Consider the following 16,294-nt stretch of genomic DNA (forward strand, 5'->3'; position numbering starts at 1 on the left):
GACTTGATTCTGACAATTAGAAAATTTTTGAGACATAAAATTTGCTTACAAAATTATTCATAAACTAAAAGCAAACATCAACTATAAGTCCAAAACAGACTGAAAGTGTAATCAAGGTAAATCAAAATAAGAGTAACAATTATTTTAGTGCATGTAAATTGTCTATCTTTAGTTTTTAAAATACCTTGATTTGATCCCTCATTTTTTTGTGATAATCTCACTCTTTAGTCCTCAACTTATGTTTTTTATTATTTTATTTAGGTTCTAGGGCAAATGATATATGTTGGATGATTATAAAGGAGTGTGGTACCACAAATGTCAATACCAGACATTTGTGGTTTGGTTTACAGATGTTTATATGGTTTAGCTCTCATTTAATATTGAGAATTAAATCGAGAGTATATCAAAAAATAATGGAACAAAATAAAGGGCTATAAATATTAATTTTATGTTTTACTGTTAGTGTCAGCATATGTACATATAGTTTTGATTCTCAGTTTTATTCAACCACGAACTATCAGACAAAAAGCATATAGCACTAAAGACAAAATTTAGCATGAAACATAGTATGCAAACTCATCTTTTGATTGTAGTTATCTCTGTCTCACATACAGTTGAACTCCACCGCTTGGCCAAAGACTCCTTGAGCGTTTCAGGACCAGTGTCTCATGTATGACACGTTGGCAGCATGCACTTGTACGTGGCATGCTATAACAATTGAGTTGGCAGCCATCACTACTTAATGTACACCTACAAAATAGATAACAATATGTGGTTATTTTAACCCAAAACTCCTGTACAGTCTCATTTCATATAATATACTCAGCTTCTGCTACCACAAAGTTTGCTTCACAATTCTGCAAAAATGGCGAGCCAGGAGCCTAAGTTCCCACCTCAGAGCCAGGAAACTCAGCCAGGCAAACAGCATGTAATGGAACCACTCCCACAAACCATAAGTCCTGACCACAAGCCTTCCAATAAGCTCCGGGTAAGCACCATCATTATAATAAGCGCGTATGGCAATAAACATTTAACATTTATCTCATAAACGTTTATTCATAACCTAATTTGATAAATTTATTGAAATAAGTCGAAAATAGGTTATAGACAAGCATAAATTCTTATTTAAAAGCTAATTGATAAGCTATCTACATAAACTCTCACAAATACTTGTATAAGCACTTATGTTACAAGTTAAATAAGCTCTTCTAAATGAGGTACTTATGACAATAAACACTTGATCATAAGCTAATCCGAAAAGTTGGTGAAAATAAACTCAAAAGAGCTTATAAACTTACTCAAACACTTACATAGCACATATATAACTTCCAAACACCTTCTAAGTACTAAGCATAAGAGTTTCTTCATGTAAGAAGTTTGTTAAAATAAGTTCCAAATAACTTATAAATACTTCATAATTTATTTTCATAAATTTAATTAGCGAATTTCATTTTTATTTTCTGTTACATATATGAGTATATACTATATACATACATACATGCTTCTGGTTCTGTATGTTTGGCTATATGCAGGGGAAGGTGGCGTTGGTGACAGGAGGTGACTCGGGCATTGGCAGAGCCGTGTGCCTGAGTTTTGCGAAAGAGGGTGCAACTGTGGCCTTCACATACGTGAAGGGCCAAGAGGACAGGGACAAGGATGATACTCTGAAGATGCTGCTAGAAGCAAAGACAAGTGGTGCACAAGAACCACTAGCAATAGCGGCGGATATTGGATATGATGAGAACTGCAAACAGGTCGTGGACCTGGTTGTGAAAGAATATGGCCACATCGATGTTCTGGTGAACAATGCAGCTGAGCAGCACATGACAAACTCAGTGGAAGAAATCACTGAAGAGAGGCTTGAGAGGGTCTTTAGGACCAACATCTTTTCACAGTTCTTCTTGGTCAGGTATAGTATAGCGTATGTTTGGTTACCAGATAACAGTAATGTGAACAAGTTTTAGAAGAGTTTCGTTCACTTTAACTTCAGTGTGTTTAGATGGGTTGTGAACACAAAGTTTAAAGCACAATAAGCCTATAAGTTACAATTTATAAATTTTCAACTGTAACCAAACACACTTGCTGTATTTAAATTAACTTAGATAAGTATGTTGAGAAGTTACACATTGACTAGAGATATGACTAAATAAAGGGTAAAGAAATCATCACTCCTAAGCTAGATTTTGTGGTAGTTAGACCTAATCCAAATTCTAAGATAGTACCAAAGTCTATCATAAATCCGTTTATCAAAGAACTCCTATATATATATAGGTCATCTGCAGAGGTTCACTCCTACAAATTTCCCGCTTTAGATGTCTAGCCTTGAGCGTGAGGGGGTTTGTTGAGAAGTCTGACATTAACCAAAGATATAGCTAAATAAGTGTCTATTAAAAATAGAGCAACCTCACCCCTAAGCTAACTTTTGGCCTAGAGTTATGCTAACCCAAATTTTTAAGAAACTGTTTTGCTTCTAACATATAAAAACACCTTCAAAGCTTATAGTTGCTTGTCAGAAAAAGCCATTGATTGTCCTCATTTTATGATTAGTACTTATTGAAAGGTTTATTTAAGGCATTAAAGCTTATACTAGAGTCAACCATACATTTATATCCCGACCCAAAGGACTGTGCATTATGCAGGCATGCACTGAAGCACATGAAAGAAGGAAGCTCCATCATCAACTCAACTTCAGTTAACGCCTACAGTGGGAATCCACAAGTGCTGGACTACACAGCCACAAAGGGAGCCATTGTGGCCTTCACTAGAGGACTTGCTCAGCAGCTTGTGTGCAAGGGGATTCGGGTGAATGCTGTGGCTCCCGGTCCAGTTTGGACGCCATTACAACCTGCTTCCATGCCATCTGAGATGATTCAGAACTTGGGGTCTGAGGTGCCAATGAATCGAGCAGCTCAGCCTTCTGAGATTGCACCCTGTTATCTCTTCTTGGCTTCCCTTCAAGACTCTTCCTACTTCACTGGCCAAGTTCTCCATCCAAATGGTTTGCGGCTTCTTAATTGTCTTTTATGTGGCTTTTTATTTTTTATTTTTGAAAGCTTGTTTACAGATTCTGGGGTTGTTAATTTGCAGGTGGGATGATTGTCAATGCTTAATAGAAACAATGGCTGTTATTGTGCCTTCACCTGTTTCCTGTTAAATAGTCCTGTAGGATGAACCACGAACTGGTTTGGATATATATATTATGTTGAAAATGCATTGTGTGTTGAGATCAATAAAGTTTACATTCCTATTTTGAGATTTCAAGGTTCAAATGTAGTCAAACTAAAAGATATTCTAGTTCAAACTCACCCCAACCCAATTTGGCTTTGTTGTGATAATTTCCTCTTGATTATGACAAGCTCAACTACAAGGGCTCTCAAACTCAACTTATCCAGATATTTGATATCAGAAGACAAAAACATAATGGTATAATATATAAACTCACGTGATAGAGGTGTCGTTTGAAGTTGAGCTTCATACTCAATCCCAGCAACAGCTTCACTATGGAGAAAATGCTGCATGAACAAATAAACTATCATCTCCTAAATCACCTTAAGTTTATTATTAGCCATTTTAATGTGAAAAAAGAAATATAATATCAACCTGAAAATATTCATCTTTCAAGTTTCAAACTGATAGGTTCACTAGGTTGAACTTGATCTCTCTCCAAACAGGAAAGATAATTCACATTCTGAAAAGTCATGTAAAATTGAAAAGAGTTATATAGTTTTAAAGAAACAAATCAGAATACTAAACCAAACTGTTTTTACCAAAGTTTTGACCCGGGACAATCTACAAGCAATTCTGACAAAAGGGTAGACACTGAGAAAAGGAAAGCAAAAAGATAACAGATGAACAAGCAAGAAGTTTCAGACCTGCTATCTCAGCTGCTACTTCCTTTTCCAAATTTGCAGCAAAGCCATTGGTGTGCCTTGTGAAGGGGTCAAAAAGACAGCAATTCTGACATGTCTTGTAAGCTAAGCAAATGCAGACAAACAACATAAAATACAATAGTTTACACCCTAAATAATCAAGCAGAACCAGATAGGCCCTAGGCTTGATCCAATGACAATAGTTCTCAAATCTTAAATTATCAAACAATATTACACATCCAATAAGCATTAACTCAACAAACACAACCAAATAGACCTCAAGCATTAAATTAACAAAAACAACCAAATAGACCTCAAGCCTTAAATTTCAAAACAACAATACGGTCTCATTTAACAAAGACTGATAACAACGGGTCTCAGTTAAACAATAAAAATAATAGAACAGCCAACAAGCAGCTAAAAAGGCATTAAACCTTCAACATGATCTCTTCCTGTCCTTCATCCACCTTCAAAACAGGAAAATAACTTATGTCATTAGACTGAAAAATAATTTAACAATAATTATGTTAACAAATAAAAGAAAATAAAATGACAAACTAAGTATTACCTTTGACTTCCTCTTTATATTATACTTATGACGAAGCCAATCCCCGCCACAAATAAGTGCTTCAATAGATTCCTCATTCGATCTAGAACACATTTCACCAATAACTCTACCTCTAGCACTAAACGTATCCTCCAATGACATGGTGGATATTGGAACAGCTAGTATATCAATAGCCAATTTTGACAAAATTTTATATTTTGAGTTGTTGTTCCTCCACCACTCCAAGACGCTAAATGAGTTATTATCAACATCTGGGACATAAACGCATCCATCAAGATAAGCTTGTAATTCAGATTTCACTGGAGGAACAACTTCCTTTTCATGCAAAATACTCATAAGGTGGTCAAATCCAGTGATGAATGAAGATCTAGGTTTAGTGGAAGATGTTGGATTGTTAACACCATTATTTGCTTCCGCAGAGGATGAACCCTCCAAACTTAGAGACACATACTCATCATATAATTCTTCCAAAGAACTCCGTACCTTCTTTATATTCTCTTTGGCAACTTCCTCAGACTCATATATCAAGGGAAAGCATATATCAACAATGTGATATTTGCACCTAGGATCTAAAATACTTGCAACACCCAATAGCAAACTACATTCCCCCAAATATTTGTCAAATTTTACTTTCATTGGAGCTACCATTTCTCTCATGAAGAGATCTCCATCCTTAGCCGCATTATCAATTAGTTGTTTCACCCTCAAAACTTTAGCAAGACACAAACTAGCAGTAGGATACTCACAACCTGAGACTACATGAGTAGAAGAGTTAAACACTTCTAGAAGTGTACAAACTTTCTCAACCTTGTCCCAATCTTCAAGTGAAGGTGCATAATCATAATGGGGCTCTCTTTCTTTGTAAGCTGCAAAGGCAATTTTAAATTTCAATGCAGCTGTCAACATATGAAATGTGGTATTCCATCTTGTTGGACAATCAATAAGAAGTTTTCTAACTCCCAAGCGCTTCTGTTCAACAACATCACAAAATGTCTTCAACCTTGCATCATTGTAGTTAATATACTCCATACTTTCACGAATATTGAAAATGATATCCTCAATCTTACTTAGGCCATCTTGCACTAACGAATTTAATACGTGCAAATAAGATCTGACATGAAACAAAGCACCACCGAGGAATACCTTGCTGCTCAATGATAACTTCTCCTTCAGATTTGCTAGGCATGAATCATTATAAGTATCATTATCAACCGATACTGAAAAAACTTTATTTTCAATCCTCCAAGCTTTCAAACACTTGAAAATTGCACCAGCCACATCAATTCCACACCTGGGAGAAGGCACTTTCACACAACTCAACACTCTCTTTTGAAGCTTCCACCCTGCATCAACGAAATGACCTGAGATGACCATATATTCATCTACTTGGTGGCTTGATTTCCACATATCTATAGTTAAACTAATCTTATTCACACTAGTCAACAAAGTCTTCAACTTTTTCTTCTCCGCCTCATATATTGATAAACAATCACTTCTAACAGTTTCTGAAGTCACCTTTTGGAAACTTGAATTTGCATACTGGAAGGCCCACATCCAAACCTCATCCTCAACAATACTAAACGGAAGTTCATGAACCATAACAGCAGTGGCAATTATTTCCCTCATCTTTCCATTACAGTATCTAACACCATCACAACTCACAAATGGGTTACTTGAATTGGAAGGCTGAAATTGAACAACTTCATCAAAATCATCCAAAACAGCTGAAGTTTTCTGCCTCTTTCTCTTTATGACTAAATCGCTGTTTACTCGATCTTCGTCGTTTTCACTCCCTTGTAAGTCATCTTCTAGCTGACTTGAATTTGCAGAAACCATTCCATGGACCTGTCAAGAATACAATTATAGTTACTAACCTTACCAGCATTTAGACACCAACCAATGTCAAAGAATGCAGATTTTAGAAGGAAAATATGCACATTTAGAAAGTTTGAATGAGTGCATATAAAGTTCAATACATGAAAACAAATAACTTCAGCACAGACAAGTAAGCTCATCCAATGGAAAAAAAATGACTGAACAAAGTTTGTAACTTTTTCAGAAATAGCTATGAGCGAAGTAAAAATAGAGCAAATTAAAGTAATGGGTCGGGAAAAAAAAAAAGTGGGACGCGGGTCATACGGCGTCGGAGACATTGGTGGACTGGACGCCATGGATATGCTGATGGTGTCCCCCGAACCATCGTCCGAAGCCGCGGGAGATGATGAAGCTGGAAGGCGCAACGGAGGTAGAGTAGCGTTGGAGGAGGAGGAGGAGGAGAAGGTGAAGTTTGCCATGGGTGGCAGCTCAGTGACGGAGAAGAAGAAAAGCAGAAGCTGAACGGGGAGGGGGAGGGAAAATATAAAAGGTAAAAAAGAGTAAATAGTCATTCTGGTACTTGAATGTGTTCACTTGTGATGAAGTGGTCCTCAGATTTTGAAAATGAGCTTTTTTCATCCCTGAATGTGTTGCCGTCGGTCAAGTTAGTCCTTGGCTCAGTTTTCCGTTAGTCCCTCAGACGGAAAACACCACATGTCACGTTTTTTTACACGTTGGCATCCTAGTTGGCTCCTTATTCATATTCCCTCTAAAACTTCACTGTCAAATAAGTCCCTGGACAGGTGTTGACCCTCTAATGGATGCCAAAGTCGGGCAAATAAGTCCCTGCCAGCTTCTTATGGAAACCAAGCGTTTCTTCACCTATTACCCATGAGATAAGCAACCAAAAACACAGAGAGAGGAGAGTGAAGAACGGCTGAAGAACCCTAGGTTTCTCATCCATTGCAACAGCTCTGTGAATCGAAGTTAACCGGAGCTGTGATCGACGTTGGAAAGCTTGTGGCAGAGAGGTTTTGTTCCCTTGCTTTCAGGTATGTAAAGTTCGTTCCTTTCATCTGCATGTTTTGAAATTTACGGTTAGGTTTCATGATTTGAGCTTGTTGTTGGTTGATTGAAGTAGTTGTGAAGCTTGTTTAGTTTTTTCGAAGAAAAGATTCCATGTTTAGTTAAGCTGTGACTGAAATTTTTTGGGTTTTTTGTCGGTTAACATATTTGTGAGATGAAAGTTGATATCTTTGTTGTGTTAAATTGTCATATGTCCTTTCTACTTGGTCGATTATGTTGTAGTGTTTAAATCCCTAAATTTTGAGTGTGAAACCCTTGGAACCCTTCTAATATGTCAGATTTAGTGTTCTAAAATAATCTTGGGGTTGAATGCAGATGGCTTCCAGGGTGAATTTGCTTTTGCACCATGGTGGACAACTCATAGTAGACAAGGAATCTGGAGACTGGGAATATGTCAATGGTGAAGTTTGTGTTTGGGATGACATTGATGGTGACACTTTGAATACATTCCTTGTTGAAGCAATGGGAAAAGAGCATGGTTATGGGAGCTTCAAGAATATATGGTGGAAGGCTGGTGGAGAGGATCTTAACCTGAAGAAGGTTGATGGAGATGGTTCTGTGATTAACATGATCTCAGTGGCCAAGTTCACTGAGGGGGATGTTTACATTTACTTTGAGCACCCTGAGTTTGAACCACTCACTATTGTGCCGCCAGCACGAATGCTTGAGTTTGATGTGGTCATTGATCATGATGATGATCAATTACTTTCTGGCCATGGAGTTGGAATTGGAAATGTTGGTGTTGAAGCAGCTGTGGTGGAAGAGGTTGTGGTTGATGAAGCTGTGGTGGAAGAGGCTGTGGTTGATGAAGTGGTGGAAGAGGCTGTGGTTGATGAAGTTGTGGTGGAAGAGGCTGTGGTGGAAGATGTTGTGGTTGATGAAGCTGTGGTGGAACCTGTGAGGGAGGCTGTGAGGGAGGTTGTGGTGAATGGCTCAAGGCATGACTTTTCAGATGATGTTGATGCAATTTTGGCTGACATATTGAATGAGGAGAATGCTGCACGGCAAGCTAAGAAGGGCAAGGGTAAGAAAGTTAGTAAGAACAAGCCAAGCAAGGATAAGGGTAAGGGTAAGAAGGGAAAGAAGGTGAACAACAAGAAGAAGGGAAAGAGAAGAAGGGATGAGGATAGTAGTGAAACTGAATCTGCTTCTTATGGAAGTACAGATTCAGACAGTGCACATGTGGAGCCTGCTGACCAAGTGGAACAAACTGAATGGTCATGCGAAGAAGGGGCCATGAGCTATCACAGTGAAGAGCTTATGAGTCCTGTGAGTTCAGGTGATGAGGGAGAAAGTAGGACTCGTATTTTCCCCCAGTACAAGGCTCAACCGGGTGGGAAAGTGTTTTTGGAGCTTGGTATGGAATTTGCAGATTTGGCAACCTTTAAAGCTGCAGTCAGGGACTACACAATTGATGCAGGTAGGCAAATGAGATGGGAGAAGAATGATAGCACCAGGGCCAGGGCTGCATGCAGGTTAGACAGTTGCCCTTGGGTGATCTTATGTGCTTGGAGCAAGCCACAAAAGTGCTTTCAAGTGAAGACATTTGTTGAGACACACACTTGCTACAGGACATTCAGGAATAAGCAAGCCAAAACAGCTTGGGTTGCTCAGAAACTTCAAGCCAGATTGAGAACTCAACCAACACTATCTCACCATGAAGCATTTGATGTTATGAAGGAAGAATATGGCATCCATCTAGATGACACCAAGATTTACAGAGCACTGAAAATGGCAAGGAAAGCTGTAGAAGGTAGTGAGAAGGAGCAATATGCTAAATTATGGGACTATGCTCAGGAACTTAGAAGGAGCAATCCTGATACAACTGTTGCAATGGATACCATTCCCATCACTGGCTCTGATCCACAGTTTCAGAGGATTTATATCTGCCTTGCTGCTTGCAAGAGGGGGTTCAAAGCTGGCTGCAGACCTCTTATAGGTCTTGATGGATGCTTTCTGAAGGGTTACTTTGGAGGGCAACTACTATCAGCAGTTGGACAGGATGCAAACAATCACATTTTTGTGATTGCATATGCAATAGTGGATGTGGAGAACAAGGATAATTGGTTATGGTTCCTGAGATTGTTGCATGAGGACCTTGGAGATTACAGACAACATGGATGGAACTTCATTTCAGATATGCAGAAGGTTAGTAAGGACTAGATTGACTGTTCTCGAATATTATAAGGACTATTTTGGTTTTAAGTTGTGAAATTGAAGGACTAATTTTTGTTTTAATACACTTGCAGGGTTTGATTCCAGCAATGCAGGAGGTGATGCCAGGAGTGGATCACAGATTTTGTGCAATGCATCTGTGGAGAAACTTTACTAAGCAATGGAAAGACAAAGAATTGAAGAATGCAGTCTGGGATTGTGCTAGAGCAACTACTGTGATAGAATTCAACAAGAAGATGGACAAGGTGAAGTTGAAGAGTGAACCTGCTTGGAGATACCTGGACAAATGGCCAAAACATGCTTGGACCAAGTCATATTTCAGTGTCAGATGCAAATGTGATAATATATGCAATAATGCTTGTGAGGTCTTCAATGCCAAGATCCTCAAGTATAGAGGGAAACCAATTCTAACTCTGCTGGAGGAAGTAAGATGCTACATAATGAGGACTATGGCAAACAACAAAATGAAGCTAGCAGCACACAGAGGTTTGCTAACACCAGTCCAACAGAGTAAGTTGGATAAGGAAAAGATAAATAGTCGCCCCTGGACCGCTGTATGGGCTGGTGATGCAGATGGGAATAGATTTGAGGTTCAATGTCATGACACAAGAGTTGATGTCAAATTGGATGAAGGAACTTGCACCTGTAGACTTTGGCAACTCACAGGTATGCCTTGCAAGCATGCAATTGCTGCCATTGCTCACAAACATGATAGGCCAGAGAATTATTGCAATGGTTGGCTGACAACAGGTGCATACAATGCTACTTATGAGTTCTATGTACAACCAACACAGAGCCAAGAGTTCTGGGAGGCTACTCCATACCTGAAGCCAGTTCCACCACCAATGAAGAGAAAACCTGGGAGGCCAAAGAAGTGTAGGAGAAGGGATAGCACAGAGGCAACAACAGCTGGGGGCACAAGGTTGAGGAGAACATATACTGACATTCAGTGTTCTAGGTGTGGTGGAGTCAATCATAACACTAGAGGCTGCATGAACATTGGTTGTCCAGTAATGCCTACAGGATGGGTCCCCCCACCACCTGAGGAAAATGAGGGAAATCAAACTGAGATTGATTTATCACAGAATGCACCACCTGAGGAAAATTTGTCTCAGCCTATCCCTCAACCTGTCAGTGAAAATGCTGCAAATCCTGCTCCATCATCTGAGGTAAAATCCTGCTCCATCATCAGTTTAGTTTTGGTTTCAACCCCTGATTAACATCCAACATGGTTCTTTACAGGTTACAACCAGAAGGAGGGCATCAAGACAAAGAAAGAATACAAATGCAGGCTCATCAAATGAGGTATGATGTTGTTTTAATTCATTGATAGAAAACCACTATGGTTTAAAATTAATTTCAATTTTATGACTACTTTACAGGCCACAACCACAAGGAGGACACCAGGAGCTAGGGCACCAACAGCTCCAACTCAGGCTAGGGCACCAAGAGCTAGGGCACCAACAACTCCAACTCAGCCAATGGCACCAACTACTCCAACTCTGCCTATGCCACCAAGACCTCCAACTCTGCCTATGCCACCAAGAGCTCCAGCTGTTGGATTTAGGCCTCCTCCTATCAGAGCTAGAGGCACAGGAATTGTTTTCAGGCCCCCCCGCAACATAAATATGTCTTCCACTCCAACAACATCAGCTGGCCCTATGCAATTTCAAGTCAGAAGCTCACCACCACCAGGTCCTGCTGTCTTCAATGGAGCACAAATGACTTTCATGCCTACCCCCAATTTCCCAAGGAATGGGCAGAACAACAACAACTAATGAACCAAGTCTTTTTGTTTTTTGATATCCCTATCCATAGTATGATGGGATTGTAATTTGCCAAGGAACCCCTTTATTGTCTAGGTTGCATTTAGACACCTTTTATGGTCTTGGTTACATTTGGAGGCCTTTTATGGTCTTCATATATTTTGGGAACAATGTTGTTTGTTTAATGTGCCATAACTTTGTGGTAACTGACTTATTTAATGAATCTATTTATGTTGAATGTCAATTTGCTGATTTGGTATATGTTTGTCATTGTGTGATTATGTAATTATCTTCAATGACAAGATCCTGACTTATGTTATGCAGAATGAATTTATCCTGATTTGGTATATCTTTGTCAGGGATTGTAGTAGTCAGGGATAACAAGGATTGAACACAGTCATTTTCATTTTGCATTAAAATGGTAGCATGATTCATAACAAGGAGGATTGTATAATTCATAAACATTACATACATTCTCATTCTCCATAACATTCCATAACATACTCAACCTCTAACTGCCTAGAAAGTGAACAGAACCTGAATAAAGCAACAAAAAGAACACTATCACCAACATCAACACTAAACCTAAGACAGAAACTCTCAACATCCTCAGTTCTTGTGTGACCCTCTCATTCTTCACCATCATGGCTTGATTCAGCACCATTATACCTTCAATGACAGCTTCATTCTTAACCCTTAATTCTTCAATCATGGCTTGATTTTTCAGTAAAATTGCTTTCAGTTGCATGATCTCTTCCTCCCTTGAGCTAGTTACTTCTGTAATTCCATCTTCTTCATCTCTAACCCAGAGGAAATAATTGCAATTTTGAGGATGATTCTGGGAAAAAAACAACATTCAACACGAGTTCATGGGTTACAAATATAACATGCATCAACATTCAAGAAGAAGAAAGAGAAGAAACTCACCTTTGGTAGATGACAACCATACCAAGGTTTACCTGGGTTCAAATTTGTTCTAGAGATCCTCACTTTTGCTTCGACGCCACATTTGCAGCGCACAACTCTGCCATTCACAGAAGCACTTCCACCTTCACGATATGTCGGCCCTGACCTCTGACCACCACGAGAATTAGAGCCCACTGTCATGTTAATGGATGAGAATCGACAACGAGAGGTAGTGATTTCACGATTGAGAGAATTGAAGAAGCCAATTGTAGGTTTGAAGAACTAGGGTTTCTGATTAGGGGCTCCAAGGTTAAGAATTGGGGGTGATTATGTAGATTCAATGATGAGGACTAAATTGACAGGTTAGAAACTTTCATTCTGACCGTTGGAGAGCCAACTAGGATGCCAACGTGTAAAAAAACGTGACATGTGGTGTTTTCCGTCTGAGGGACTAACGGAAAACTGAGCCAAGGACTAACTTGACCGACGGCAACACATTCAGGGATGAAAAAAGCCCATTTTCAAAAGCTGAGGACCACTTCATCACAAGTGAACACATTCAAGGACCAGAATGGCTGTTTACTCGGTAAAAAACTAATAATTCCGAAAATATTTTGAGAAAATATCACTTTTTTCTAAAAAAAAATTCTTTCCTTTCTTATTTTTTTTTAATATCACCGACCGACCGACGTATTGTTGGTTCAAGTGGGACATGTTTAATTCCCCTTAAATAATGTCTCAGATTCAAATCTTATGAATGGAAAAAACTCTCGCTGGAAGAGTTAGCCCCCATAATGTGGATGTACCCGACTCAGGTAGATTGTCTCTGAAGGATTCGGATGACACCTTCAGAATCATTAAATCATTTAGGTTCATACATAGTGATCCATTGGTCAAAGACATTCACTAAATTAATAATCACTCAACTTTTAGCTTTTGTTTAGATTCAAAAGTGAATATGATATGAAATAATATAAGAGGAAAAAGAAAAAAAAAATCAAACTTACTACTATTCAAGTAGATTTTTCATCTTAGAGGGCTTCATTGGAGTTGCCAACGAGGTGATCTTGTCCGTAGAGGGCTAGTAAAGCTCAATTTTGATGTTGCGATTAAGGAAGGTAGCGTGGCGGGTATGGGCATGATGGATCGCAATCTTCAATAATGGAGGAGGCGTTGGAAGAAGCCACCGAATGACATTTTTACTTAGCTACTATTGTTAGAGATTATCGTTTATTTTCTTGTGATTTTGATGCTATAGACCTTTCGTTTATCCATAAGAGTGACAATGTTGTTGGAGATTTCCTTGCTAGGCATGCTTCTTCTTACCTTAATGTAGTCTGAGCCGAGGAGGCTCCTGCTGTGTTTTGAATTTGCTCCATGTTGATTTACCGACTTCATCCTATTTCCACTTAATTTTATTGCAATTTGATTTTTTTTTAAAGTAGTTTTTTCATCTCTATCTGTTCTGTACTAGGGCAAGCTTACGTAAGAGAAAGACAAAAAGTAAACCCTAGCAGAGCACTAAAATAGCAAAACTACCATAAAAGGAATATTCTCATTAATGCTGAAAAAGTTGGTTTCGTACAAGTGGATGACCTCCCCTTTTATAGAGGGGGTGGTCATGATATGGATCTTTCCTATATTTGGGCCTGACAATCAGGGCCCAAATCCCCGTACATATAAGACAAATCCAAAGGAATCTTCCAGCTGGCTTGTGGGTCCATCACCTGAGGGAGGGCTATGAAGCTCGTTATGTTGCCTTCCCCGCCATGGCTATCTTCAATGGTTTATTGTTCATTTTGGGCGGGACATAATCTTCTTTATGTCCCGCCCAGTCCACATGCCCCCAAGACATGAGACTCGAGTAAAGAGTCGAGATGTCTTCATCATGTTACCTAGTAGTTCGCCTCTATTGTTTATTCGTTCATCGCCATTTTACTTTCGTTGTTACATCGCCATTTTCACGCTTCGCCACCTTTGTTGCCGTTTCAAAGATATGTCGCCATTAATCATAACCGTCAACCACGTCTTTTCAACTGACGCACGTATCCTTATTTTCCGGGATTTCGTCATCATTTGTTATAAATGCAATCTTCAGTTGTGCGTCTCGAGGAGTAATGTCTTTTCGCTTCCTACCTTTTCGAATTTCAAATCCCACGATCCCACGATCTTCCCCCACTCATTCTCTCTCTTCCTTTCTCTCTATAAAATCCCCTTTTCACTTTTCATTTTTCACTTTCTTAAAACTTTTGTTCTGAAAACCCTTTTCACCGCAGCTTTCATTCTCTTCTTTGAACTCCGGTGAACCTTTTCTTCCTCCGGCCGTCGTCATTGCGCGGTGCTCCCCTATCGCCGACGTTCTCCTTTCTCAAATCCACAGTTCTTCCCCTGGTTAGTTTTTCTCTTTCCTGAGATTCTTCGTTTACTTCTTTTTTCTCTGACTGTTCATCTTCTTTCTTCTTGACTCTGTTCATCTTCTTTTTACTTTTAGTTTGTTCATCTTCTTTTTATGAAACTGCCTCGCATGTCTTTACCAAACGCTAGCCTTTCTTCCCTAGAACTTTCTTCGCCCTCTACGGAGGAGGAAGTTGTCGCCCCCTCTATAATTGAAATTCACTCCTCGCCTTCTACCCATGATGATTCCGGTCCCGCCGGCTCTGTAGACTCAATTCTCTCCTCTAATGGAGATTTGTCTTCACCTGAATGGCGCTCTGACGTGCATTTAGTTGAAGATAAATGTCTGTTGCATTCTATCTGGGGCAGCGTTGGGAGCATTAATTCGCTTCGAATATCTGCTCAAGGGTTTACGAAGATAAATCCCGCCACCTCGAATAATGAAGATCATCTCTTGAATGTCCTCCCATGTGGCGAAGATGACTGTGTTCTGTTGCGTAAAGAACCAGCCGATGAATCGCCCGATTTCTTCTTTGTTTATGGCTATTTCTTCTTAGACTTGAACATCAAACTTCCTTTCTCGCCGTTTATATGTCACGTTCTTTCTTTTCTGAATGTGGCGCCCTGCCAACTCCAGCCCAACGCCTGGGGTTTTCTCCGCTGCTTTGAAATTCTTTGTGAACACTTGAGTTTCACTCCGACCTATCCTTTGTTCTTCCTGTTCTATAAATCAGTCACCACTAAACCTACTTCTGTGAAATGGGTTCCACTATTAGCCCGTAAGAACATGAGTCGGTTCACCGCCCTTAAAAGCCATTACAAAGTATGGCAGAAGAAATATTTTAAAGTTATGGAGTCGCCCGAAATAAAGAACCTGTTCCGAGATTCCGAAAATAACCCTCTCTTCCCTTTTTACTGGACAAAGAACCCTCGCCAAAAAATATCCGTTTCATACGACGCCTTGGATGAATCTGAACAAGGCGTCGCCGATTACCTCCGCACACTACCAGTAATTTCTGGTCACGACTTGATTGAGGCGTCGAAATCCGGCACTTTAAATCAATTTTTTAGTAAGTTTATAATCTTTGTACGTAACTTCTTTTTCTTTTTGTTCATGTATCTCGTCTAATTGGTGTTTTCCATACAGCTACAATGGGAAAAGGCAAGGTTGATGCGAACCCAATCAAGATGAAGGAATACCTTGCCCAGTCTGCTGCGGCGGCGAAGAAGAGGGCCGCCGAAACTGAGCAGAAGAAGAAGAATGAAGGTACTTCGGGTTCTGACAACGTCAGGGACCCTAAACGTCAAAAAACTTCAGGTGCTGCTGGTGGTAAGCCTCTCCACCAATCGACTCTTGATTCAAAAAGTCGTCCAGCTGAGAAAAAGAAGGGGCATGACAATGTCCCGCCCCCTCAACAAGATTCAAGCACGCTGATCAACCGCCCATCAACTCCATTTGGCCAGGCTGGCCCTAGTTCAGCCATTGGTGGCGAAGCTCCTCCCCCCTTGCTGAACTTGTCGGATCCTCACTTCAATGGGCTGGAATTCATGACCCGTACTTTTGACAACCGGATTCACAAGGACCTTTCCGGTCAGGGTCCCCCCAACATTGCTTCCATGGCGATCCATCACGCGCTTTCTGCCGCCAGTACTGTGGCGGGAATGACTCAGTGCGTGAAGGAGTTGATCTCAGCCAAGAACCGTTTTGAGAAGAA

General features: G+C 39.9%; 3 protein-coding genes across 4 annotated transcripts; 1 reads left to right on the forward strand and 2 right to left on the reverse strand.

The window, feature by feature from the left end:
- On the reverse strand, window positions 1–6,770 carry LOC130716061 (zinc finger BED domain-containing protein RICESLEEPER 2-like). 2 transcript variants are annotated; one of them, XM_057566246.1, is made up of 6 exons: window positions 6,577–6,770; window positions 4,438–6,282; window positions 3,873–4,336; window positions 3,601–3,688; window positions 3,443–3,512; window positions 1–750 (listed from the first exon to the last, which is right to left on the reverse strand). In XM_057566246.1, exons 2-3 carry the CDS (start codon window positions 6,271–6,273, stop codon window positions 4,298–4,300), a joined length of 1,875 nt encoding a protein of 624 aa, XP_057422229.1. In that variant the 5' UTR covers window positions 6,274–6,282; window positions 6,577–6,770; the 3' UTR covers window positions 1–750; window positions 3,443–3,512; window positions 3,601–3,688; window positions 3,873–4,297. The 2 variants fall into 2 exon arrangements, with proteins under 2 accessions (XP_057422229.1, XP_057422230.1); XM_057566247.1 differs by having other exon boundaries at window positions 1–971.
- Window positions 859–3,223, forward strand: LOC130716063 (NADPH-dependent aldehyde reductase 1, chloroplastic-like). Its single transcript, XM_057566249.1, has 4 exons — window positions 859–988; window positions 1,533–1,909; window positions 2,640–2,998; window positions 3,088–3,223. Exons 1-4 carry the CDS (start codon window positions 866–868, stop codon window positions 3,108–3,110), a joined length of 882 nt encoding a protein of 293 aa, XP_057422232.1. The 5' UTR covers window positions 859–865; the 3' UTR covers window positions 3,111–3,223.
- Window positions 6,771–11,669: 4,899 nt separating the features above from the next.
- Window positions 11,670–12,473, reverse strand: LOC130715415 (uncharacterized). Its single transcript, XM_057565513.1, has 2 exons — window positions 12,207–12,473; window positions 11,670–12,117 (listed from the first exon to the last, which is right to left on the reverse strand). The coding sequence occupies exons 1-2, from the start codon at window positions 12,384–12,386 to the stop codon at window positions 11,791–11,793; spliced, it is 507 nt and encodes a 168-aa protein (XP_057421496.1). The 5' UTR covers window positions 12,387–12,473; the 3' UTR covers window positions 11,670–11,790.
- Between the last annotated feature and the right edge of the window lie 3,821 nt (window positions 12,474–16,294).

This window comes from Lotus japonicus, chromosome 4, assembly GCF_012489685.1.
Source record: "Lotus japonicus ecotype B-129 chromosome 4, LjGifu_v1.2".
In the NCBI taxonomy this organism is placed as follows: domain Eukaryota; kingdom Viridiplantae; phylum Streptophyta; class Magnoliopsida; order Fabales; family Fabaceae; genus Lotus; species Lotus japonicus.

Bases quoted from the DNA above. Each gene is read 5' to 3' on its own strand.
- LOC130716061 (XM_057566246.1), bottom strand. From the start codon at position 6,273: ATGGTTTCTGCAAATTCAAGTCAGCTAGAAGATGACTTACAAGGGAGT. The intron at 4,337-4,437 runs GTAATACTTAGT...CCTGTTTTGAAG, and splicing joins ATATAAAGAGGAAGTCAAAG to GTGGATGAAGGACAGGAAGA.
- LOC130715415 (XM_057565513.1), bottom strand. From the start codon at position 12,386: ATGACAGTGGGCTCTAATTCTCGTGGTGGTCAGAGGTCAGGGCCGACA. The intron at 12,118-12,206 runs GTGAGTTTCTTC...TTTTTTTCCCAG, and splicing joins ATGGTTGTCATCTACCAAAG to AATCATCCTCAAAATTGCAA.
- LOC130716063 (XM_057566249.1), top strand. From the start codon at position 866: ATGGCGAGCCAGGAGCCTAAGTTCCCACCTCAGAGCCAGGAAACTCAG. The intron at 1,910-2,639 runs GTATAGTATAGC...TGCATTATGCAG, and splicing joins TCACAGTTCTTCTTGGTCAG to GCATGCACTGAAGCACATGA. The intron at 2,999-3,087 runs GTTTGCGGCTTC...GTTAATTTGCAG, and splicing joins CCAAGTTCTCCATCCAAATG to GTGGGATGATTGTCAATGCT.